The 23,614-nt window shown below is 46.1% G+C and overlaps 1 protein-coding gene across 4 annotated transcripts; it reads right to left on the bottom strand.

Annotated features, from left to right (window-relative positions):
- Positions 1-783: 783 nt before the first annotated feature.
- Positions 784-9,318, bottom strand: LOC109773623 (uncharacterized). Of its 4 annotated transcripts, none has more exons than XM_045227468.2 (10): positions 8,029-9,318; positions 3,463-3,622; positions 3,264-3,366; positions 2,811-2,923; positions 2,210-2,278; positions 1,969-2,084; positions 1,807-1,861; positions 1,589-1,709; positions 1,301-1,446; positions 784-1,203 (listed from the first exon to the last, which is right to left on the bottom strand). In XM_045227468.2, the coding sequence occupies exons 2-10, from the start codon at positions 3,586-3,588 to the stop codon at positions 1,102-1,104; spliced, it is 951 nt and encodes a 316-aa protein (XP_045083403.1). In that variant the 5' UTR covers positions 3,589-3,622; positions 8,029-9,318; the 3' UTR covers positions 784-1,101. The 4 variants fall into 4 exon arrangements, with proteins under 4 accessions (XP_045083403.1, XP_020187914.1, XP_040242745.1 ...); XM_020332325.3 differs by lacking the exon at positions 8,029-9,318 and adding an exon at positions 3,965-4,157; XM_040386811.3 differs by lacking the exon at positions 8,029-9,318 and adding an exon at positions 3,965-4,132 and having other exon boundaries at positions 3,463-3,625.
- Positions 9,319-23,614: the final 14,296 nt, after the last annotated feature.

The raw sequence follows: 23,614 nt of genomic DNA, 5'->3' as shown, positions 1-23,614 counted from the left end.
TTTCAAAGAAATTCAGAAAAAGAACTGCGAAAACTTAATACTATCTTTGACATCAGCTGTTTGCCTGGTACCAGCACAAACAAATATATCTGGTTACCTTCCGCCGTGACGTGATGGCCTGAGGTTCGATATAATGCTGAGTTTATTGTTTCGCAAGGTAACGCGGCACACATTTAGCTTTTTATGTATCAAGGCAGAGCCGGTTAAAAGCTTGGTTTAGCGTTTTGTTGTACTGTTGGTTATAAGGGCTTCATTAATTTAAAACCGTGAGCCATCCTCTTTTCTAAAAAAGATTGCCAAGGGAAGTGACCTTTATACTACTTGGTTGACAGGGGCATTGGCTCCTGTTTTATGAAATGATTCAAAAATCGTATTTCCAAGTTTCAAAGAAATTCAGAAAAAGAACTGCGAAAACTTAATACATATTCACGATGGATATGTGAATTTTCGTTCAAAATATGATTTGCAAGCTGCACAAAATAAAAAATTCCCGGCCCAACAATAAAAAAGATTGGCTCATTTTCATGTACATTTTTGTTTTTTTGTCTACATCGCGCGTGAAAGTATATTGTTATGAAAATTTTCTTGAACGTGTTATATGTGTATTTGCATATGTACAAAAAAAATACAATTTTTTTGGCGTTGTGGAATTCTTTTTTTTAAGTCTATGCCCGTTGGGCATTTCCGTTATACTACCTCCATTCCTAAATTTAAACTGCCCCAATGTATATATTTAGGGATGGAGGTAGTAGAAGCACGCAAACCTACTAGACATGGAAGGAATAAACTTAAAATATGATTTTTATTTTTATTTTCTTCTAATCTTCTATTTCATACAAATATTACATGTTCCCAGAATAAAACACTCCTGCAGATAACTATTGTAACAGAAACACTTGCATGTGTATCTTTTGCTACACAAACACTTACAAAGCGCTTGATGCCAAAGCCTATAGGAGCAAGTATCTTTTCAAGGTATCGCATATGAACCGAATATGTGATGGCCAGTAATCTTTACATGGCGGCCCATCTTGAACAACAATAAAAGAATGAGCAGCATATTTGGCAACCTTCCCCCTTTCGGGTAAAGACCAAATAATGCTATCTCCTTAACATTCTGAACGATGGCAGATTCTGAACGCGTGAAACGCCTCCAATTGTAAGCTCTTGCTCTAACTGGCCTAGTGTGGACTTCAGAACCTCCTGATAGTAAGATGAAAGAAAGGTCACCGATTGAACAATGGTAAAGGAATAAGAAACCATTAGCATGCACATAACGCATCTTGTATAAAGAGCTCACATTGAATTCCATATAACTAGCTCTCCTTGCAAGCCACTGAGCATCGAGCATCTGAAAAGCTAGGCAGAAAAGGTTATCGAAAGCCATCTCGTCATCTTCAAGTAGTTGAGCAAAGCCAACTCTTGCTTTTGAGCTCCTCCTATTTTCTGCAAAGAAGCAAACAAAAAAAAAATGCTGCAGCTTCTTCACAGGTTGATCTGCTTAAGGAACCAGACTACACATGCAATCAAGGGAGAGTAGATTTAAATGAAGATAAAGCATTTTGACCAGTTATTGCATTCACTTCACCTGATTGTAAATCCAGCATTTGAGCTAACATATAAGATATATTTACGCCAGCTACTGCAAAAGGATATTCCCATTCAGCTCTCTCACCATCTGCCTTGTGTAATAGCCGATGAAAGGAATCCTGCATGTTAAGCAGGTATTCAGCATTTAACCAGATTGAAATACCAACTAACAGTGGATTTATAAGGAGTAAGTGCCCATGATGAACAGAAACATACTGGGTAATTTCTTGCAAAATATATTAGATTTTCCAAGGACATGAATCCCCCAGACCTGCAAGCATCGGATAGCTCATGAGAACAGTCATCTCAGTTCAAGTGACGTTGAAAGAGAAAAACAGCAGATAGCTTCTTAAAATATGAATAGTTGAAAAAATGAACCTAAAATCTGTTGCTGGGTCAGAGTTCTGCCAGCCCATTTCCTTCCATAGATCTGATTTCAGAGGAGGAAGTTCTCGGTTAGGATAAGCCAATCTCCAAAGTTCTTTTAGTGCATCCTATAATGGGAGAAGTGGCATGCCGTTCATGAATATAAGCATATTAACATATTAATGATTTAAACTAGCATTGACTTGCTCAAGAGCAGAAAAAACGCCACATAAACTAGATAAAAGATGAGAACCTGGTGCTTGACAGCGGAACAATCAAATGGCACATTTAATCTTTGTCTCAAGAATTTTAATCTCTCCTCCTATAAAGTAAATTAAAACTGTCAAAAACATAATAACATGTCAAAAGAAATTAAACAAATGTAAACACTGATATAACAATAATGTTGGTGGCATTGCTTTCCTGAAGGAGGTAGAAATTAAGCACACAAGTCAATATCCAAATGATAAAGCACACATGCAGAAAATAGCAACAAATGTTCCATCAATATGCCAACATTTTGTTCATGAACGTAAATGCGGAATTAAGTAAGAATATTTTCTGTTGTTCACACCCGAAAAGATATTTAGACGAGGGGCAAATTAAACATTGTGGGGTTCATGAAACAACCAAGTCCTCCAAGAACTTAAGATGTTATAGGCAGGATGGGAAATTGTACCCCAGTTTTCAGCCAAAGGTATCAAATATCTCTAAGAATGTGCATCAAATTACAGGTGGCGCACTGGCGCTTAACACACTCCTACTTCATAAATTTGCACTAACAATAAAACCTTTCCGTGTTCCATATACAGCATTTGAAACAAAGAACACAAAATCTGCAGGTGCCACAATACCTGTAATGGACTGAGGTGAATTAGCATTGTCTGTGCATTTTGTGAACTTTGGGGAGCACAGGAGCAACCAAAGAACCTTGCTAGAAACGAACCAAACTCCGAAATAGCATTTACTGCAAAGAAAAGCAAATCTTCAGAGCACTAAAAGCCTACAAGGAGGTAACGACAATAGCAAGCACAACATATTATTCAGACAGGTATATCGGCGTATTTTATGCATAAATGAGGTGTCAAAAGAAAATTACGCACAAATGATTTCAGCTTAATTAAAATCCTCACTAGCTTATCAGAACCTACACAGTCAATGTTGCAAAAGGGAAGATCATGAAACAAGCATATGTTTTGAAGAATAGGGTACATTAGATTCAAGTGATAGTGAGATGATTGTTTATTCTCAGGTAACGTAATAAATACAACATGTGGCCTTTCTGGATCAAAGCTAGTGACAATTACCTATCTTTCTTGCAGACTGAGTAATAAAAGTAGATACAATATGCACCCAATGAAGGCACTCGCGTGATTTTCCATCCCAGAAATCCGGTATAGGCTCATACCCCTTCAAGAAACGCAGAATCAATGACATTAGAAAAACGCAGAAAACAAAAACGCTGTCAATAACCTCAATTCAAGCGATTCAGGGGCCGCTACTAACCTCCGATTTATTCCCCTGGGCACTATTTCCTAGAAGAGGTGCTGTGACAGATTCCGGCATTGTTGTTTCCATATGTCTCTCTCTTTCTTTCTCGGCAGGCCTCCTCCTTATAGCTTTCGAGGCCATTCTACTACTCAGATGATTGCGAAAGGCATGGTACCTGCTAGACAAGTATAGAACAGTGTGATTCACTCCACTCCATCCAGAAGGAGATAAACAAAACCTAGAATTCAATTACATCAAGCAATAATATCCAGTGACAACAGCTTCAGACCTCTCATTTGGTCCAACACGCACGACCTAATCAACAAAGCTAGGGAGCTAGCCAAAATCAGCTCCTGGTTGTCGCCGAGGAGACGGCTAATGGGACAAACTCTACAAGGTTACGAGTTCCGCATCTACTTGGGGGGTGAGCGGTCGCAGATAAGATCGAAGAGGACGAACTGCAGCTAGAGGGAGGGAGACGCTGCACCGCAGCGCGTGGGTTGTGGGGTCTGCTTACCCCGCGAGCGAAGAGTGTTGTCTGGTAGGGGCGATCGAGATCCGCTCTGATTTTCCTTGTGCGGGGAGGGACGGGGTGACGACGGCGCCGGGGTCGGAGAGGCGAGTCCTCCTGGCTGCCCTGCGCGCCGGCGATCTGGACAGGATAGGACCCTGATTTTCTTTTTTGCGTTAGGGGTGTTTCTGACAAAAATGTCATTTGACCTTGGAAAAACAAAAATACTAATTCAGTGCATAAAAGGCCACATGGTCAGATTCACATGGTCACCTGTTCGCGCCACCACGCCGATCATCTCCCCCTTATAGCCGTCCCCCTTGTCAGTGCCAGCCAGGAAGTCTTCATGTACGTGACCCTAAAGACCATCGCCCTGGAGTTGTATTCGTCGTCGTCAAATCTTTGAATAGTAGATCTTAAGCATACTGGTCTAGCATCGGGATCCCCGTCCCAGCCACTGGCCGCCGGAGCAACATGCAGAGGGGTGGTGAATCCATGGGTTAGTCGCTGAAGCCTGGAGGGAGAGTTTGCCCTAGCCCCCACGGGAAGGGGAGAAAACGTTTGGAGTAAAAGTTTGACAAAGTTTTGAGAGTACACCTAGAATGAAAAAATACACAAGTAACTGGAAAAAAATCAAACGGGGATCTTAAGTTAAAATTTAAGTTTGACCAAGTTTATAAAAAAGAGTTCTGATGTCCACGATACAAAATTCAATGCGACTTAAATTCAGACCAAAATCAGTTGTGACAATAGTGTGCAAATTACAAACCCTTTCGTGTTGCTTTTTTGCGGTGAGTCTTCACGTTGTTCTTACAAAACAATGCAAACAATGCCTGTGGGTTGCTACGGGGTGTAAAAATTCTAATATGTTAACTCATGATTACATGCCCATGTTATATGTTTATGTAAATAAATGCCTATCAAATCTTGCCCACGTGATGCAGTTTGTTAAGTAAATTAAGGTGATTGATTAGCATACGAGGATGTGTCGACAAAGTGCGTGGTTGGACAAAAAAGCAGTTGAATGAAAAAAATGATGGAGAAATGTGATGGGAGGAAAAAATAAACGATTGACAGAGCGTTATGCCGACAGAAAAAGAAACACTTTTTTTAAGTAGTAGAAATTTCTTAGTTAAGCTGATTTGTGCACCTAAGGGCATCTTCAACATGCTGATTGTATGCAAGTCTTATTGGTAAAATGTTACCAATATGAAATGAGAAAATAAATGTGATTACTTTTTATTTTACTTTGAAGCTTGTGCAATAGTTGTTGGTTAATCTACATACAATTTTGATCTCTCTACTCATTTATTACATGGCACATCATTACTTTGTCATAGGTGGTAAGTACCAACATCTATGTTACAACTGCGAACCAAATCAGTGATTGAATTCTTAGAAGGGCAATGATATCACCATCCATCAGAGTTCAAATCCAATACTTACTTGACACTAGTGCTCGTATTTTTCTGGATTTATCTAGGCCTTTCGCTGACGTGCGTTCAGTGTTCAGTGAGAGTAGACGTCCCCGTTGACTATGAAGACACCTGTGTCGACTTAGTCTCACGCAGTCACTCATAGATGTAGAATGTGTGTGCGTGCGTTCATAGCTATTGGAGGTTTAAGATGCCGTAAGGCATCATGCACTTGCATGGTGGGTACTACACGACGAACCTGCGACTTGTGCAACGGCCATGCGTTGCTTGATGTTATGTTTGTTCAGCTTTGAAGATTAGGTTTTCATAAAACACCTAAAATGCATAAATCAATAGAAAATGAGAAAAGCATAAAGAAAAACTACCCTTCCCTTCTCATAAAACAGACCCTCAAGTTTTACAAAGGTCAAAATTCTGTAAGTTTAACCAAGTTCCTAAAAAAGGTTCACAATAGCATATCAACATCAATCAATCCCTCAACTATTCCATTATTGATTTTCCGTCAAGCAATACACAAAGTATCCAATATACCTCTAAAAACAAGATGCATTAAAAATGGGGCCGACATGGAAAAAGCTCGATTGGAATTGCATGTTTGTGGTATCACTACCATTATTTTATCCATAAGACTGGGTTACGTTAATATTAAAAAAGTACATAACATTTATTTAAAGCAAATGAACATTTTCTTTTTTCAGGATGAATGTCTTTTTGAGATATATGAACATTCCTTTTTTCATATTTAGGTGCATCTATTTTGAAACACATGGACAACTCTTTTCAAACACGGGAACATTCTTTTTTGCAACATATACATTTTTTCTACCGTTAATTAAGCTTATTTATAAATTCAGTATAAAGTTTATAGCAGCAGTAACAGTTCAGAAATCAGAAAATGAGGTTTTTGTTTTTTCTCGAGGTTATAGTTTAAAGCTAGGGTTCCTCTGCCTCCCGCCGGCGCCGGCGCCGGTCTGCCCCGTCTCCCGTGGCCTTAGGGCCATGGGGGCGGAGTGGATCCCGGCCCTTGCTGGTGGGAGGGCTCCGTTTTTAGATTTTTTTTAGGTTTGTTAGGGTTTGTATCCTACTTAGGAAGGCGAGACGACGGCGACTCCCTGAAGATGGAATAAAGGTCTTCCCGCCTAGCCCCGTTCCGGTGATGTGTCTAGCATCGTCGGTGGGCGTGTGGAGGTGTGTCTCCGGTGGATCTATCTTTGATGGATTTGCTCGGATCTGTTCGTCGTTCGTCTTTGTTCGTGTGTCTTCAGGTTGGATTCTTCTTATCTACACTCTTCATCGGCGGCGGTTGCTGTTCTGGTGCGTTGGTTCTATAGAGCCTTAGTACGACGACTTCCCGACTGTCTACTACAACAAAGTTTGCCCGGCTTCGATGAGGGAGGGGCGATGACAGCGGCGCGCCTTCGGCCCGCTTCAGTGCTTGTAGTCGTCGTTAGGTGGTCTACGGATCTGGATGTAATTTTTATTATTTCTAGTGTTCGTTGTACTACCATGATTGAAGATGAATAGATCAGAAGTTTATCCCGAAATAAAATTACTCCTATAATTTTTTTGGCTGTATATTTTACTCCCTCCGCCCGGAAATACTCGTCGGAGGAATGCATGTATCGAGATGTATTTTAGTTCTAAATACATTCATTTTTATGCATTTCTCCGACAAGTATTTTCGGACGGAGGGAGTACTATGCAATCGATGGTGAAAGTTTACAGCGCGCTAGGGAAGAAAAACGAAAAAGCGCGAATTATACAGACAGCAAAAAAATCGCGGCAGTAAAACAGTAGGCAAGCGGGGAAACAGCGCGCACAAAGTAAGAGAGCGTCAGTGCTGGGCCTAAATGGGCTGTCTTGTACGAAAGCGCGGAGGGGGGCACACGCACGCGTGAACCTTCCGCAGCTCCAAATTATTTAGTCCCACCTCGCGAGCTGCCGAGAAGAGACTCTGGCGGGATCACTATAAGAGGAGCGTGGGGTGGCAGCGTTAATCCTCACCCGTCCCTGCGGGGGGTGAGAGGCGACCCGTCGATGATCGAACAGTGACTGACGTGTCGCGCCGACACCCGTGAACCGAACACAACACGAATGTGCGAGCGATGTCCCGCTCCTACTTCGGGCGGGCTCGCGCGCCAATTTTTGGAAGGCCCTGTCAAGCGGGGCCTACTTGACAGTAATCTAATAATCTGTTCGATCGCCTTTTCCCAGCTTCCGGCCGCACTACTCTCCTTGCGTCGCCATCGTCTCCCTCTCCCTGACCATGGGCCTGACGGCCCGGAGATGTTGCCGGAGGGAAGCTGCTCAGCTCAGCTCCATGTCGCCGACCACTGAGGGCTTGTTCAGTCAATACTCTTGGGCGCTTGTTCGGTTAATCCTCTCCGCGTGAGGATTGGGACGCATTTTGTTTTTCAAGTGGTTTAAATCCCCTTCAATCCTCTTGGATCCACACTCAATCGAACAAGGCGAGTACTCAATCGAACAAGGCGAGTGCTAGGCGCCGGCGCACCGGCCCAAATTTGCCAAGCGTTCGATACAATCTTTTTTTAACCGTCTGATTCTCTCTCCTGAAAAGTCGCGTATGAAGAAAACAAAAAAAGACAGTCGTAAAGCACATGCCGGATCTCGCACCAGGGTGGGTCTCAACTGCTAGCCCGTGAGACCTGGTCTCATAATTTTTTTCCGCGGCAGCCTGTGCTTGTCGTTGGATTCCCATGCTTGCTTGCCACCTGTGCCACCACGCTGGCCGCCCGTGCTAGCCGGCCGCTCCTGCCTCCGCTCGCCATGGCTGCAGCCTGCAGATCGAACATGGACGGGTTCTAGCGCACGGGCACCATGATTTGTAGCATCCTCGGTGTTCCCTCATCTCCGGCTCGCCGCCATTGTCGACTTGGCCGCCATGTCCAGCAAAAATAATATAAAAACAACAAAATTTGTGGTGCTCGGTTGAAGCATAAAAAATAGTCGGTTCCAGCACAATTAGATGATGGTTCCAGCAAAAAGATTCTCAGCAGCATAAAACTGTGGCTAGCCAACACTCGTCCCTCGCCGGTGCTACCTCCCCTCGCCCCTGCTGATTCAATGGCGACGGCGCCATGGCTCACAGCCAACAGCGGTAGTAGCAAATTTATGTGCTGGTTCCAGCAAAACCAAAAACAGCGGAAGCAAAATTGGGCAATGTTCTAGCAAAAATCGAAACACCGGTAGTAGCAAAAATTAAAGCTGGTTCCAGCAAACCAAAACCTATTTGAAGCAAAAATGCAAAATTGGGCGTTCTTTCCAGCAAAGCAAAAGCGGCAGTTGTAGCAAAAATTAGGGTTGGCTCCAGCAAACCAAAACACGGGGTGTAGCAAATTGCAAAATTTGGCCTCGGTACCCGCAAAACCAAAACGCCCGATGGTAGCAAAAATTGGGGCTGTCTCCAGCAAACCAAAGCACTGGTTGTAGCAAAATACAAATTTTGGCGTCGGTACCAGCAAAACCAAAACGTCGATGGTAGCAAAAATTTGTGCTGGTTCCAGCAAACCAAAAAACGGTGGTAGCAAAAATGTAAAATTGGGCCAAACCAAAAATATTGCTGGTAGCAAAAACTAGGCACTCGTCCCAGCATCTGGCTGCCGCAAATGAGGCACTCACCGGTCGTGGTCACCCACCGTCGCAGCTCGCAGCAAACACCGGTTCATAGCACTGTGTGGTTGCACATCAACAAACGTGTGGGTTCAATCTTGTGTGGCCCATGGAGGATTGTAGCAGGAAGGAGAGAAAGCAACACGAAGAAGCTCGAGCTCGAGGTATCCATGGTGGTTTTCTGAAGGGAGTGGAGAACCAACTCGTTGGAATTATGGGGATGAAGAATTGGTTTGCCGAGGGCAGTGGAGAACCAATTGTTGGACTTGCCAGGGAGAAAAATGAGGGGGCGACGGGGGCGGAGCAGGGCGAGGGAGCGGAAGGCAGGTGTCCATGGCTGTACAGAAAAATCAGGAAGGAGGGGTCAGGAGTTGTCAACAGGTGTGTTTGGATGAGGAGAAGATAAGGTCTGCATAGAGGAAAAGGGAGGGCGGTGCGTGGGACTTGTTGTAAGCGTCAAGCGGTATGTAGCGAGCGCTGCATGTGAGAGGCGACCGGTGCTGCGTTCGGCCGGTGCGCCGTTTTCAAACGTTTCCCATCGAACAAGGCGTCTTCACCTCATCTATCTTCCTTGCCCCTTTCATTGTTATCCTCGGTCAGTCCATTTGGTTCAAAATTGGGTTGCAAAAAGGTCAAGTTTCCGTTCTCAAAAAAGAAAAGAAAAAGAAAGGTCAAGTTTCTTTAAAAATCTCTCGTATTGATTCTTTTGAACTTTCTTACAAAGACTTCCCCATTTACACTTATTTCTTGTGCTTAGTTATAAGCTGTTTCTTTTTTCTAAGGGAAATTTATAAGTTGTTTCTTTTTTTGAGGGAAATTTATAAGTTGTTTCTGATTTTTTCAGGTGCTCTGTTTTCCAGGCGAGCAAAACATCTTTAGCAATATTATTATGTTGTGAACTAGAGAAAGACAGTGGTGCTGTAATTTTTGAGGCAGTGCATCTCCATTGCTAATTTCAATATAACCACGAGACAAGTTTAGGGCATCTTCAACGACAATCCGTAATTTATCTCCCGCATTTGTCCGCGGATACGAATGTGGGAGGCAGTCATCCATTCGTAGCCACATATATTTTAAAGTCTTTTTCAACAAACCAGATTGTTGAGTATATTGATTATTAGGAAAAACGAGATAGACTAGGATTTGTTCCTGACTTGTCTTGGTACTTCAAGTTGGCCAACACTCTAGCCAGATTGATTTCATCCTCTCGAGAAGAGAAGATAGACGTGCGTGCCTAGACTGTAAGGTGATACCTGAAGAGAGTGTTGTACCCAGCATAAGCTGGTGGTTGCTGACTTCCGCTTTTGGATTCGTGTCCAGCGGGATAAGCGTGTAAAAGTCGCTAGAACGAAGTGCTGGAAGCTAAAGGGGGAGGTAGCTCAGGCGTTCAAGGAGAGGGTCATTAAGGAGGTCCCTTGGGAGGAAGGAGGGGATGCGGACAATGTGTGGATGAAGATGGCGACTTGCATTCGTAAGGTGGCCTCGGAGGAGTTTGGAGTGTCCAGGGGAAGGAGAAGCGAAGATAAGGATACTTGGTGGTGGAATGATGATGTCCAGAAGGCGATTAAAGAGAAGAAAGATTTCTTCAGACGCCTATACCTGGATAGGAGTGCAGGCAACATAGAGAAGTACAAGATGTCGAAGAAGGCCGCAAAGCGAGCTGTTAGTGAAGCAAGGGGTCGGGCATATGAGGACCTCTACCAACGATTAGGCACGAATGAAGGCGAAAGGGACATCTATAAGATGGCCAAGATCCGAGAGAGGAAGACGATGGATATTGGCCAAGTCAAATGCATCAAGGACGGAGCATGCCAACTCTTGGTGAAGGACGAGGAGATTAAGCATAGATAGCGGGAGTACTTCGACAAGCTGTTCAATGGGGAGGATGAGAGTTCTACCATTGAACTGGACGACTCCTTTGATGAGACCAGCATGTGTTTTGTGCGGTGAATCCAGGAGTCTGAGGTCAAGGAGGCTTTAAAAATGATGAAAGGAGGCAAGGCGATGGGCCCTGATTGTATCCCCATTGAGGTGTGGGAAGGTCTCGGGGACATAGCGATAGTATGGCTAACCAAGCTTTTCAACCTCATTTTTCGGGCAAACAAGATGCCAGAAGAATGGAGATGGAGTATATTCGTACCAATCTTCAAGAACAAGGGGGATGTTTAGAGTTGTACTAATTACCGTGGAATTAAGCTGATGAGCCATACAATGAAGCTATGGGAGAGAGTCATTGAGCACCGCTTAAGAAGAATGACAAGCGTGACCACAAATCAGTTTGGTTTCATGCCTGGAAGGTCAACCATGGAAGCCATTTTCTTGGTACGACAACTTATGGAGAGATATAGGGATCAAAAGAAGGACTTGCATATGGTGTTCATTGACTTGGAGAAGGCCTATGATAAGATACCGCAGAATGTCATGTGGTGGGCCTTGGAGAAACACAAAGTCCTAGCAAAGTACATTACCCTCATCAAGGACATGTACGATAATGTTGTGACAAGTGTTCGAACAAGTGATGTCGACACTGATGACTTCCCAATTAAGATAGGACTGCATCAGGGGTCAGCTTTGAGCCCTTATCTTTCTGCTTGGGTGATGGATGAGGTCACAAGGGATATACAAGGAGATATCCCATGGTGTATGCTCTTTGCGGATGATGTGGTGCTAGTTGACGATAGTCGGACGAGAGTAAATAGGAAGTTAGAGTTATGGAGACAAACCTTGGAATCGAAAGGGTTTAGGCTTAGTAAAATTAAAACCGAGTACATGATGTGCGGTTTCAGTACTACTAGGTGTGAGGAGGAGGAGGTTAGCCTTGATGGCCAGGTGGTACCTCAGAAGGACACCTTTAGGTATTTGGGGTCAATGCTGCAGGAGGATGGGGGTATTGATGAAGATGTGAACCATCGAATCAAAGCCGGATGGATGAAGTGGCGCCAAGCTTCTGGCATTCTATGTGATAAGAGAGTGCCACAAAAGCTAAAAGGCAAGTTCTACAGGATGGCGGTTTGACCCGCAATGCTGTATAACGCTGAGTGTTGGCCGAATAAAAGGCAACATGTTCAACAGTTAGGTGTGGCCGAGATGCGTATGTTGAGATGGATGTGTTCCCACACGAGGAAGAATCGAGTCCGGAATGATGATATACGAGATAGAATTGGGGTAGCACCAATTGAAGAGAAGCTTGTCCAACATCGTTTGAGATGGTTTGGGCATATTTAGCGCAGGCCTCTAGAAGCTCCAGTGCATAGCGAACGGCTAAAGCGTGTGGAGAATGTCAAGGGAGGGCGGGGTAGACCGAATTTGACATGGTAGAAGTCCCTTAAGAGAGACCTGAAGGATTGGAGTATCACCAAAGAGCTAGCTATGGACACGGGTGCGTAGAAGCTTGATATTCATGTGCCAGAGCCATGAGTTGGTTGCGAGATCTTATGGGTTTCACCTCTAGCCTACCCCAACTTATTTGGGACTAAATGCTTTGTTATATATATATATGCCCACGAGGCTCAAGCAATAAAAATCGATTCCTCCAATCTCTCTCTATCCCTTCTAACATGGTATGAGCCTAACCGATCCAACCCTAGCCGCCGCCCGTCGCTTCCGCCCCGCGTGCCGTCCCCGGGACGGTTGGCCGTCATGACCGCCCCCGAGGGCCGCGCCGCCCGTACCTAGGGTTCGTCCATCGGTCGTGTTGACCGGCTGCCCTAGAGAGTCTTTTTTCCGATCTCTTGATCCAGGGTTTTTCTCTCTCCCGCTGGTCATCTTGATCGGCATTTTCTTTTTGGTTTTCTGATCTAAGATCGTTTTGCGTCGTCCACCGCCGTCGTCGACCCCCGTGCCTCTACTCCGACATCGGCGTCGACTATACACCGACCGCTTCATCATCAACCACATGGCTGTTGGAAATATGCCCTAGAGGCAATAATAAATTGGTTATTATTATATTTCCTTGTTCATGATAATCGTTTATTATCCATGCTAGAATTGTATTGATAGGAAACTCAGATACATGTGTGGATACATAGACAACACCATGTCCCTAGTAAGCCTCTAGTTGACTAGCTCGTTGATCAATAGATGGTTACGGTTTCTTGACCATGGACATTGGATGTCGTTGATAACGGGATCACATCATTAGGAGAATGATGTGATGGACAAGACCCAATCCTAAGCCTAGCACAAGATCGTGTAGTTCGTTTGCTAAGAGCTTTTCTAATGTAAAGTATCATTTCCTTAGACCATGAGATTGTGCAACTCCCGGATACCGTAGGAATGCTTTGGGTGTACCAAACGCCACAACATAACTGGGTGGCTATAAAGGTGCACTACAGGTATCTCCGAAAGTGTCTGTTGGGTTGGCACGAATCGAGACTGGGATTTGTCACTCCGTGTAAACGGAGAGGTATCTCTGGGCCCACTCGGTAGGACATCATCATAATGTGCACAATGTGACCAAGGAGTTGATCACGGGATGATGTGTTACGGAACGAGTAAAGAGACTTGCCGGTAACGAGATTGAACAAGGTATCGGGATACCGACGATCGAATCTCGGGCAAGTACTATACCGGTAGACAAAGGGAATTGTATACGGGATTGATTGAATCCTCGACATCATGGTTCATCCGATGAGATCATCGAGGAGCATGTGGGAGCCAACATGGGTATCCAGATCCCGCTGTTGGCTATTGACCGGAGAGTCGTCTCGGTCATGTCTGCGTGTCTCCCGAACCCGTAGGGTCTACACACTTAAGGTTCGGTGACGCTAGGGTTGTAGAGATATTAGCATGTGGTAACCCGAAAGTTGTTCGGAGTCCCGGATGAGATCCCGGACGTCACGAGGAGTTCCGGAATGGTCCGGAGGTAAAGATTTAAATATGGGAAGTCTTGTTTTGGTCGCCGGAAAGGTTTCGCGCATTATCGGTATTGTACCGGGAGTGCCGAAAGGGGTCCGGGGGTCCACCAAGGGGTCCACATGCCCCGGGGGGCCACATGGGCTGTGGGGTGTGCGCCTTGGCCTATATGGGCCAAGGGAACCAGCCCCAAGAGGCCCATGCGCCAAGAGATAAGATAAAGGAGAGTCCTAAAGGGGGAAGGCACCTCCTAGGTGCCTTGGGGAGGATGGACTCCTCCCTGGCCGCACCCTTCCTTGGAGGAAGGGCCAAGGCTGCGCCCCCCCTCTCCCTTGGCCCTATATATAGTGGGGGGAAGGGAGGGCAGCAAAACCTAAGCCCTGGCGCCTCCCTCTCCCTCCCGTGACACATCTCCGTCCTACAAGGCGCTTGGCGAAGCCCTGTTGGAATCCTGCTACTTCCACCACCACACCGTCGTGCTGTTGGATCTCCATCAACCTCTCCTTCCCCCTTGCTGGATCAAGAAGGAGGAGACGTCGCTGCTCCGTACGTGTGTTGAACGCGGAGGTGCCGTTCGTTCGGCGCTAGGATCATCGGTGATTTGGATCACGACGAGTACGACTCCATCAACCCCGTTCTCTTGAACGCTTTCGCTCGCGATCTACAAGGGTATGTAGATGCACTCCTTCCCTCTCGTTGCTAGTAAACTCCATAGATTGATCTTGGTGATGCGTAGAAAATTTTGAATTTTTGCTACGTTCCCCAACAGTGGTATCAGAGCTAGGTCTATGCGTAGTTTCTATGCACGAGTAGAACACAAAGTAGTTGTGGGCGTCGATGTTGTCAATTTACTTGCCGTTACTAGTCTTATCTTGATTCGGCGGCATCGTGGGATGAAGCGGCCCGGACCGACCTTACACGTACACTTACGTGAGACAGGTTCCACCGACTGACATGCACTAGTTGCATAAGGTGGCTAGCGGGTGTCTGTCTCTCCCACTTTAGTCGGATCGGATTTGATGAAAAGGGTCCTTATGAAGGGTAAATAGGAATTGGCATATCACGTTGTGGCTTTTGCGTAGGTAAGAAACGTTCTTGCTAGAAACCCATAGCAGCCACGTAAAACATGCAACAACAATTAGAGGACGTCTAACTTGTTTTTGCAGGGTATGCTATGTGATGTGATATGGCCAAAAGGATGTGATGAATGATATATGTGATGTATGAGATTGATCATGTTCTTGTAATAGGAATCACGACTTGCATGTCGATGAGTATGACAACCGGCAGGAGCCATAGGAGTTGTCTTAATTTATTGTATGACCTGCGTGTCAATGAAAACGCCATGTAATTACTTTACTTTATTGCTAACCGTTAGCCATAGTAGTAGAAGTAATAGTTGGCGAGACAACTTCACGAAGACACAATGATGGAGATCATGGTGTCATGCCGGTGACGAAGGTGATCATGCCGCGCCTCGAAGATGGAGATCAAAGGCGCAGGATGATATTGGCCATATCACGTCACTTTATGATTTGCATGTGATGTTTATCATGTTTACATCTTATTTGCTTAGAACGACGGTAGCATAAATAAGATGATCCCTCACTAAAATTTCAAGAGACGTGTTCCCCCTAACTGTGCACCATTGCGAAGGTTCGTTGTTTCGAAGCACCACATGATGATCGGGTGTGATAGATTCTAACGTTCGAATACAACGGGTGTTGACGAGCCTAGCATGTACAGACATGGCCTCGGAACACATGCGAAACACTTAGGTTGACTTGACGAGCCTAGCATGTACAGACATGGCCTCGGAACACAAGAGATCGAAAGGTCGAACATGAGTCGTATAGTAGATGCGATCAACATGGAGATGTTCACCGATGATGACTAGTCCGTCTCACGTGATGATCGGACACGGCCTAGTTTGACTCGGATCATGTATCACTTAGATGACTAGAGGGATGTCTATCTGAGTGGGAGTTCATTAAATAATCAGATGAACTTAATTATCATGAACATAGTCAAAAGGTCTTTGCAAATTATGTCATAGCTCTACTGTTTAAGATATGTTCCTAGAGAAAATTTAGTTGAAAGTTGATAGTAGCAATTATGCGGACTGGGTCCGTAAACTGAGGATTGTCCTCATTGCTGCACAGAAGGCTTATGTCCTTAATGCACCGCTCGGTGTGCTGAACCTCAGCATCGACTGTAGATGTTGCGAAACATCTGACATACACGTTTTGATGACTACGTGATAGTTCAGTGCGTAATGCTAACGGTTTAGAATTGTGGCACCAAAGACGTTTTTGAAACGTCGCAGAACATATGAGATGTTCCGAAGACTGAAATTGGGATTTCAGACTAGTGCCCACGTCAAGAGGTATGAGACCTCTGACAAGTTTCTTAAGCCTGCAGACTAAGGGAGAAAAGCTCAATCGTTGAGCATGTGCTCAGATTGTCTGAGTACTACAATCACTTGAATCGAGTGGGAGTTAATCTTCCAGATGAGATGGTGATGGTTCTCCATAGTCACTGCCACCAAGCTATTAGAGCTTTGTGATGAACTATAACATATCAGGGATAGACATGATGATCCTTGAGCAACTCGCGATGTTTGACACCGCGAATGTAGAAATCAAGAAGGAGCATCAATTGTTGATGGTTAGTAAAACCACTAGTTTCAAGAAGGGCAAGGGCAAAAGGGATACTTCATGAAACAGCAAATCATTTGCTGCTCTAGTGAAGAATCCCAAGGTTGAACCCAAACCCGAGACTAAGTGCTTTTGTAATGAGGGGAACGGTCACTGAAGCAGAACTACCCTAGATACTTGGTAGATGAGAAGGCAGGCAAGGTCGACAGAAGTATATTGGATATACATTATATGAATGTGTACTTTACTAGTACTCCTAGCAGCACCAGGGTATTAGATACCGGTTCGGTTGCTGAGTGTTAGTAACTCGAAATAAAAGCTGCGGAATAAATGGAGACTAGCTAAAGGTGAGATGACGATGTGTGTTGGAAGTGTTTCCAAGGTTGATGTGATCAAGCATCGCATGCTCCCTCTACCATCGAGATTGGTGTTTGCGTTGAGCATAAACATGATTGGATTATGTTTATCGCAATACGGTTATTCATTTAAGGAGAATAATGGTTACTCTGTTTATTTGAATAATACCTTCAATGGTCTTGCACCTAAAATGAATCTCGATCGCAGTGATACACATGTTCGTGCCAAAAGATATAAAATAGTAATGATAGTACCACATACTTGTGGCACTGCCATTTGAGTCATATTGGTATAGAACACATGAAGAAGCTCCATGTAGATGGATCTTTGGACTCAGTCGTTTTTGAAAAGATTGAGACATGCGAACCATGTCTATTGGTATATATATGCATGAAGAAACTCCATGCAGATGGATTGTTTGGACTCACTTGATTTTGAATCACTTGAGACATGCAAATCATACCACATGGGCAAGATGACTGAAAGGCCTCATTTTCAGTAAGATGGAACAAGAGCAACTTATTGGAAGTAATACATTTTGATGTATGCAGTCCAATGAGTGCTGAGGCATGCAGTGGATATCGTTATGTTCTTACTTCACAGATGATTTGAGTAGATGCTGAGTGTATTTACTTGATGAAACACAAGTCTGAATTATTGAAAGGTTCAAGTAATTTCAGAGTGAAGTTGAAGATCGTCGTGACAAGAGGATAAAATGTCTGTGATATGATCATAGAGATGAGTATCTGAGTTACGAGTTTGGCACACAATTAAGACATTGTGGAAAGTGTTTCACAATTAATACCGCCTGGAACACCACAGTGTGATGGTGTGTCCGAACATCATAACTGCACCCTATTGGATATGGTGCATGCCATGATGTCTCTTATCGAATTACCACTATCGTTTATGGGTTAGGCATTAGAGATAACCACATTCACTTTAAAAGGGGCACCACGCAATTCCGTTGAGACGACACCGTTTAGAGAAACCTAAGTTGTCATTTCTTAAAAGTTTGGGGCTGCGATGCTTATGTGAAAAAGTTTCAAGCTGATAAGCTCGAACCCAAAGCGGATAAATGCATCTTCATAGAATACCCAAAACAGTTGGGTATACCTCCTATTTCAGATCTGGAAGCAAAAGTAATTGCTTCTAGAAACAAGTCCTTTCTCAAGGAAAAGTTTCTCTCGAAAGAATTGAGTGGGAGGATGGTGGAGACTTGATAAGGTTATTGAACCGTCACTTCAACTAGTGTGTAGCAGGGCACAGGAAGTTGTTCCTGTGGCACCTACACCAATTGAAGTGGAAGCTTATGATAGTGATCATGAAACTTCGGATCAAGTCACTACCAAACCTCGTAGGACGACGAGGATGCGTACTACTTCAGAGTAATGCGTAATCCTGTCTTGGAAGTCATGTTGTTGGACAACGATGAACCTATGAGCTATGGAGAAGCGACGGTGGGCCCGGATTCCGACGAATGGCTCGAGGCCATGAAATCCGAGATAGAATCCATGTATCAGAACAAAGCATGGACTTTGGTGAACTTGCCCGATGATCGGCAAGCCATTGAGATAAATGGATCTTTAAGAAGAAGACGGACGTGGACGGTAATGTTACCGTCTATGAAGCTCGACTTGTGGCAAAAAGTATTTTCACAAGTTCAAGGAGTTGACTACGATGAGATTTTCTCATCCGTAGCGATGCTTAAGTCCGTCGGAATCATGTTAGCATTAGCTGCATTTATGAAATCTGGCAGATGGATGTCAAAAACAAGTTTCCTTACCAGTTTTCGTAAGGAAAGGTTGTATGTGATACAATTAGAAAGGTTTTGTCGATCCTAAGGATGCTAAAAGGTATGCTAGCTCCAGCGATCCTTCCATGGACTAGAGCAAGCATCTCGGAGTCAGAATATACGCTTTGATGGAGTGATCAAAGTTTTTGGGTTTATACAAAGTTTGTTAGAAACTTGTATTTACAATAAAGTGAGTGGGAGCGCTACAACATTTCTGATAAGTATATGTGAATGACATATTGTTGATCCGAAATGATGTAAAATTTCTGGAAAGCATAAAGGGTTGTTTGAAAGGAGTTTTTCAAAGGAAGACCTGGATAAAGCTGCTTACATATTGGGCATCAAGATCTATAGAGATAGATCAAGACGCCTGATGATACTTTCAAAGAATGCACACCTTGACATGATTTTGAAAGAGTTCAAAATAGATCAGCAAAGAAGGAGTTCTTGGCTGTGTTACAAGGTGTGAGTATTGAGTAAGACTCAAGACCTGACCACAACAGAAGAGAGAGAAAGGACGAAGGTCGTCCCCTATGCTTTAGACGTAGGCTCTACAGTATGCTATGCTGTGTACCGCACATGAAGTGTGCCTTGCCATGAGTTGGTCAAGGGGTACAATAGTGATCCGGGAATGGATCACATGACAGCGGTTGAACTTATCCTTAGTATCTAGTGGACTAAGGAATTTTCTCGATTATGGAGGTGAAAAGGAGTTCGTCGTAAAGGGTTACGTCGATGCGAACTTTGACACTAATCCAGATGACTCTGAGTAGTAAACCGGATTCGTATAGTAGAGCATTTATTTGAAATGGCTCCAAGTAGCGCGTGGTAGCATCCACAAGATGACATAGATATTCGTAAAGCACACACGGATTTGAAAGGTTCAGACCCGTTGACTAATAACCTCTCTCACAAGCATAACATGATCAAACCAGAACTCATTGAGTGTTAATCACATAGTGATGTGAACTAGATTGTTGACTCTAGTAAACTCTTTGGATGTTGGTCACATGGTGATGTGACCTGTGAGTGTTAATCACATGGTGATGTGAACTAGATTATTGACTCTAGTGCAAGTGGGAGACTGTTGGAAATATGCCCTAGAGGCAATAATAAATTGGTTATTATTATATTTCCTTGTTCATGATAATCGTTTATTATCCATGCTAGAATTGTATTGATAGGAAACTCAGATACATGTGTGGATACATAGACAACACCATGTCCCTAGTAAGCCTCTAGTTGACTAGCTCGTTGATCAATAGATGGTTACGGTTTCCTGACCATGGACATTGGATGTCGTTGATAACGGGATCACATCATTAGGAGAATGATGTGATGGACAAGACCCAATCCTAAGCCTAGCACAAGATCGTGTAGTTCGTTTGCTAAGAGCTTTTCTAATGTCAAGTATCATTTCCTTAGACCATGAGATTGTGCAACTCCCGGATACCGTAGGAATGCTTTGGGTGTACCAAACGTCACAACGTAACTGGGTGGCAAAAAGGTGCACTACAGGTATCTCCGAAAGTGTCTGTTGGGTTGGCACGAATCGAGACTGGGATTTGTCACTCCGTGTAAATGGAGAGGTATCTCTGGGCCCACTCGGTAGGACATCATCATAATGTGCACAATGTGACCAAGGAGTTGATCACGGGATGATGTGTTACGGAACGAGTAAAGAGACTTGCCGGTAACGAGATTGAACAAGGTATCGGGATACCGACGATCGAATCTCGGGCAAGTACTATACCGGTAGACAAAGGGAATTGTATACGGGATTGATTGAATCCTCGACATCGTGGTTCATCCGATGAGATCATCGAGGAGCATGTGGGAGCCAACATGGGTATCCAGATCCCGCTGTTGGCTATTGACCGGAGAGTCGTCTCGGTCATGTCTGCGTGTCTCCCGAACCCGTAGGGTCTACACACTTAAGGTTCGGTGACGCTAGGGTTGTAGAGATATTAGTATGCGGTAACCCGAAAGTTGTTCGGAGTCCCGGATGAGATCCCGGACGTCACGAGGAGTTCCGGAATGGTCCGGAGGTAAAGATTTATATATGGGAAGTCTTGTTTTGGTCGCCGGAAAGGTTTCGCGCATTATCGGTATTGTACCGGGAGTGCCGAAAGGGGTCCGGGGGTCCACCAAGGGGTCCACATGCCCCGGGGGGCCACATGGGCTGTGGGGTGTGCGCCTTGGCCTATATGGGCCAAGGTAACCAGCCCCAAGAGGCCCATGCGCCAAGAGATAAGATAAAGGAGAGTCCTAAAGGGGGAAGGCACCTCCTAGGTGCCTTGGGGAGGATGGACTCCTCCCTGGCCGCACCCTTCCTTGGAGGAAGGGCCAAGGCTGCGCCCCCCTCTCCGTTGGCCCTATATATAGTGGGGGGAAGGGAGGGCAGCAAAACCTAAGCCCTGGTGCCTCCCTCTCCCTCCCGTGACACATCTCCCTCCTACAAGGCGCTTGGCGAAGCCTTGTTGGAATCCCGCTACTTCCACCACCACGCCGTCATGCTGCTGGATCTCCATCAACCTCTCCTTCCCCCTTGCTGGATCAAGAAGGAGGAGACGTCGCTGCTCCGTACGTGTGTTGAACGCGGAGGTGCCGTCCGTTCGGCGCTAGGATCATCGGTGATTTGGATCACGACGAGTACGACTCCATCAACCCCGTTCTCTTGAACGCTTCCGCTCGCGATCTACAAGGGTATGTAGATGCACTCCTTCCCTCTCGTTGCTAGTAAACTCCATAGATTGATCTTGGTGATGCATAGAAAATTTTGAATTTTTGCTATGTTCCCCAACAATGGCAAGGCTAGTCGCGCCGCCCAAGGGACGCCTTCGTGCATCGCTGCCGGCCGCTCGTCCGCGCGGTCTCTATTGCCGGTCCGCCTTCATCGTCATCGTCCGGGACATAACCGACAACGTCGTCATCGACTCTGATCTGCATGTCATCCCCGCCATGGCACGTATGGTGCCGCCGTCAGTCTGATCAACCGATCACGTGCCTGTCTTCGCCCAACCCGTCCCTAAGCACGCGCCTACCGCCGATCGAGCCACAAGTTGCCGTCGTCGTCCCTTCGGACCGCTGTGTTGCCGTCCCGAAGTCTTTCCACCGGCTGCCCCGACACCCGCGCCGCTCCCGCCGACGCGCCTTCGGGCTGTCGCGTCAAGGCCCGCGGTCCACGCCGCCGCCCCGAGATCCTCCTGTCGGCTACCCTGATAATCATCATCGCCTTTGCGTCGCCCTTTAGGGCCGTCGCACCGCGGCACACGGTCCATGCCGCCTCCCGTCGCTCCCGACCAGTGGTTCTCCCCGCGGCTGCCCAGACCCGCTACACCGCCTCTTAGGGTCGTAGCGCCGCGGAACGCAGTCACCACCGACGCCCGAGGCCGTCCCCGCCGCATCACCGACCCGCGCACCACCGCTGCGCCGCCTCTATGGGCCGTCGCGCCACGGCACACGGTCCACGCCGCCCCAAGGTCTTCCCATCGTCGCCCCGACCTGCCTGCCGCTGTTGTGTTGCCCCTTCGAGCTGTAGCGCCGCGACCGCGGTCCACTCCGTCGTCACCGCGCGTCGACTTCCCGTGGTATGCGCCGCACTGCCTCCCTCAGCGCGAGAATGCCATCATTCGCGCCAGTCTTGGTCACGCTGTCGGTTCCTTGCCTACCTCGAGCACCGCTGCCGCGCTCCTAACCAAGCCGCCGCCATCGCTCTTCTTCGGCCGCCGCCGCTGTTACCCCGTAGTCGCCACTGCCCATCCACCCCCTTCGTCTTCGTCTAGCACCAGCCGGTCGCCAGCGTCGCCGTCATCTACCCCGACCATCGTTGGTGACATCGACCCACATTGATTGGTGCCACAACCATCGCCGAGTCTTCTTCTCTGCTGGCCCTCTGATTCCTCGACATGGCGTACAGCTCGTGCAGGTCCCTCGTCTACGCATGCCCGGTGTTGGCAACACCGATGCATGCCTTCATCCACGGCGTGTCCCCGGGCCTCGCAAGCCTGGTCGGCGCTTCGTCAACTTCTCTTGGTCCGTCTAAGCATGCTTGTTGCTGGACGTGTGCCTTCATCTACGACGTGTCACTGGGTTTGGCAAACCCGGCGCGACGCCTTGTCAACAACATCTTTTTCCTGGCGCACCACTACTTCGACACCACTACGCCCATGACTAACTCGGCGCCTCCTTGCGCCCGCGGATCCAGGGGACTTCCTCGACACCGGCTACCCTGACTTGACATCGACCACGGCGTTCTTCGCACTGCTACCTTGACCATGGCTCGACCACCCTACGCTCTCGGCTACCTCGACAATGGCACAAAGGGCTACCGCCTTGCTTGAGCAACCTCGTCGGTTTCCACTCCAGCCACGACTTCCGCGATGCATCGACCGTTACAACTGTTGGGGGGGGGGGGCCCATCGGCTTCCCATCGGATTCTTCTACAGTCTTACCGTCTGCGTCGCTACCATTGTGACTGCGGGGCGATGTTGAGTATATTGATTATTAGGAAAGACGAGATAGACTAGGATTTGTTCGTGCCTTGTCTTGTACTCCAAGTTGGTCATTGTACTCCTATATATATGCCCACGAGGCTCAAGCAATAAAAAATGATTCCACCAATCTCTCTCTATCCCTTCTAACACGGATGAAATCCATGCAAACGCGGCCAGATTTCATACAAACACGATGGATTTCATTACATTTCGAACATCTAGAACAAAAAAAAGACCCGACCTAAAACCTATCATGTCGTCCTCCATCCACCGTGTCCATGAGCATCCGTGATAAGACCGATGAAATGAAGGTGCGATCTCCGACGAGGAAGAGTAGATCATGGAAGATGGACCGACCCACATGGGACACCACGCCATGCCGCCTCCCGTGGCATACTCATCCTCGGAGGAGTCCATGATCTATCTGTCAC

Source organism: Aegilops tauschii, chromosome 4, assembly GCF_002575655.3.
Source record: "Aegilops tauschii subsp. strangulata cultivar AL8/78 chromosome 4, Aet v6.0, whole genome shotgun sequence".
Classification (NCBI taxonomy): domain Eukaryota; kingdom Viridiplantae; phylum Streptophyta; class Magnoliopsida; order Poales; family Poaceae; genus Aegilops; species Aegilops tauschii.
This window is presented reverse-complemented; position numbering and strand designations above follow the sequence as displayed.

Coding starts and splice junctions, on each gene's coding strand:
- LOC109773623 (XM_045227468.2), bottom strand. CDS start 3,588: ATGGCCTCGAAAGCTATAAGGAGGAGGCCTGCCGAGAAAGAAAGAGAG. Junction 2,085..2,209: donor GTTCCGCTGTCAAGCACCAG/GTTCTCATCTTT, acceptor CTCCCATTATAG/GATGCACTAAAAGAACTTTG. Junction 1,710..1,806: donor ATTTTGCAAGAAATTACCCA/GTATGTTTCTGT, acceptor CTTAACATGCAG/GATTCCTTTCATCGGCTATT.